At 41.7% G+C, this 2,575-nt stretch overlaps 1 protein-coding gene across 1 annotated transcript in view; it reads right to left on the reverse strand.

Annotated features, from left to right (window-relative positions):
- Nucleotides 1-1,888: 1,888 nt before the first annotated feature.
- The window catches only part of ADCYAP1 (adenylate cyclase activating polypeptide 1), a 7,801-nt gene continuing 7,114 nt past the window's right edge, over nucleotides 1,889-2,575 (reverse strand). Inside the window, exon 4 of the mRNA XM_009647657.2 lies at nucleotides 1,889-2,057. Within this exon, the coding sequence (XP_009645952.1) occupies nucleotides 1,889-2,057 (169 nt within the window). The remainder of the gene's footprint in view (nucleotides 2,058-2,575) is intronic.

The following is a 2,575-nucleotide window of genomic DNA, read 5'->3' on the forward strand; positions in this document are numbered from 1 at the left end:
GGGCGAGAGGGGGGGCGTTGCTTTCCGCCGTCTTGAATGCGGGGCTCGTTTTGTGTCTTTGGCAAGACTCCTCTAAGGTTTGTGTGGTGAGCTGGAAGGAAGCAGGTACCTACGTGTCCTCCTTTCGCCCCCGGCCCGGGCGGAGGGACCGGGCCAGCCCCCGGGCGGGTTCGCTGCGGCTTTACCGTCCCCCGGGCGGAAGGTAAGATAGGAGTCCGTACATAGAGAGATGAGGTGAAAATGGTTTATCTCGTTAGAAACCCGACCACAGGTGAACACTACACATTCTTTTATGACAAAAGTTTGTTTTATGAAATAAATTTTACTAAGCAATAAGCCAGAATGTAGAAAAATACATTTTACCTCCAAACTCAATAAACAAGGAACAAAAACTTTCGTAGTAGTGCATAATTCTTTAGTGGTAGCTACAACAGGGGTTCCTAGACTTGTACAATAAGAGCTTGCATAAAACAGAACAAAGGAGTGAGAGAGCGTTCACAATCTTTTTTTTTTTTTTTTTTTTTTTTTTTCCCCAAAAGAACATAACCCGAAAAGGTAACTCGGGTGGGTTAAACAGAGCTCGGAAAAGTGCGAAGAGAGGATGAGAGGCGGGAGGGTCTACAAGAAAAAACAATCAAAGAAAAGAGCAACTCCGACCGAAAAAACCAAAAAATGCAAAGGCGAGAACCCTGCTCATTACACACGATGAGAAGCATGGACAGCACTGGAGAGTAACACACTGTACTTTGCATCCAGGTCCAGTACCGAGCTGCCCGGGGCAGTTGGGTAGCGGATCGGAGGTGGGATCGCCTCGTCTTCCCTCGACCCAGCGGCTCCGGCCCCGGCCCCGGGGCGCGCCGGGGCCGCCCCCGCTGACTCCCTCACTCTTGCCAAAACGGGTCCTGTCTCCGCTTTCACTTTGTTCTGTAACTCTGCCCAGCCAGCCAGAAGAGCAGTGCGAGGGGCTTAGTACTTACTATCCTTGCTGCTGGTTCGGGATTTAGGGGTCGGGGATTGGGGGTTAGCTTTTTTTGGTTTTGTTTTGAATTTTTTGTTGCTGTTTTAAACTATTTCTCCCTCCAATAGGCAACAGAGGTGCGCAATTTGGATCGAGCTGTTGTTTTCTCAAGAGAATTATCCTCTAAGCTCATTGTTTGAGGAGACACTAATACAGGTACCACTGGAATCAAAGAAAGCAGGAGGAGAAAAAATAAGTCGAAATCGAGAGGAAAGGGGACACTGCCTCTTCGGAGAGGCTAGTGGCAAAGGAGCCTGCCTTGAGACTCACCGGGGGAAGAATCTGCTTCACCAATTCTCCCAAATCACTTTCCTCATAATCCCCTGGGAGCAGGGCATCCTTCTATGTACAGTAGCAAATGGTGAAAATTAATGTCTTCGACCCTGTCGCGGATAAAAATACTATCCTTTTAATTTCCGTTACAAAAATAGGAGTAATATTCAAAACAATGATTGTCTTTTTTTTTCTATTTATTTTATATAAAAACATAAACAGCTCAGGCGAATTCTTGTTCTTTTGCAGGCTTTATATGAAGAATTGTTCTTTAGTATTCGTAGTAGTATTTATATATATATATTTATATATTATATATAACTTAATGATTGGTCCACAAAGTAGATCTGTGCGTTTCTCTAGTGCTTTTGTACAAAAGAAAAACAATATTATTATCAAAATATTCATTTAATGGCTTTACTTCATACATAAATACATGTTTAGGTAACACAGGAGCGGTGATTGTTCAGTCAGTTTGGAAATGACTTTTGTTTTTGTTTAGATTTTTTTGTTGTTGTTGTTGGGTCTCTCTCTCTCTCTCTCTCTCTCTCTCTCTCTCAGGACTTTGTATACACGGGAGTGGCTGGTTACTCATCGCTACAAATACGCTACTCGGCGTCCTTTGTTTTTAACTCTTTGTTTATACCTTTTCCCCAGGACGGCTGCTAAGTATTTCTTGACAGCCATTTGTTTCCGGTAGCGGCTGGGGCTGCTCCTGGACTCCCAAATCACTTTCCTCATAATCCCCTGGGAGCAGGGCATCCTTCTATGTACAGTAGCAAATGGTGAAAATTAATGTCTTCGACCCTGTCGCGGATAAAAATACTATCCTTTTAATTTCCGTTACAAAAATAGGAGTAATATTCAAAACAATGATTGTCTTTTTTTTTCTATTTATTTTATATAAAAACATAAACAGCTCAGGCGAATTCTTGTTCTTTTGCAGGCTTTATATGAAGAATTGTTCTTTAGTATTCGTAGTAGTATTTATATATATATATTTATATATTATATATAACTTAATGATTGGTCCACAAAGTAGATCTGTGCGTTTCTCTAGTGCTTTTGTACAAAAGAAAAACAATATTATTATCAAAATATTCATTTAATGGCTTTACTTCATACATAAATACATGTTTAGGTAACACAGGAGCGGTGATTGTTCAGTCAGTTTGGAAATGACTTTTGTTTTTGTTTAGATTTTTTTGTTGTTGTTGTTGGGTCTCTCTCTCTCTCTCTCTCTCTCTCTCTCTCTCAGGACTTTGTATACACGGGAGTGGCTGG

Source organism: Egretta garzetta, unplaced genomic scaffold (genome assembly GCF_000687185.1).
Source record: "Egretta garzetta isolate BGI_Z169 unplaced genomic scaffold, ASM68718v1 scaffold229, whole genome shotgun sequence".
In the NCBI taxonomy this organism is placed as follows: domain Eukaryota; kingdom Metazoa; phylum Chordata; class Aves; order Pelecaniformes; family Ardeidae; genus Egretta; species Egretta garzetta.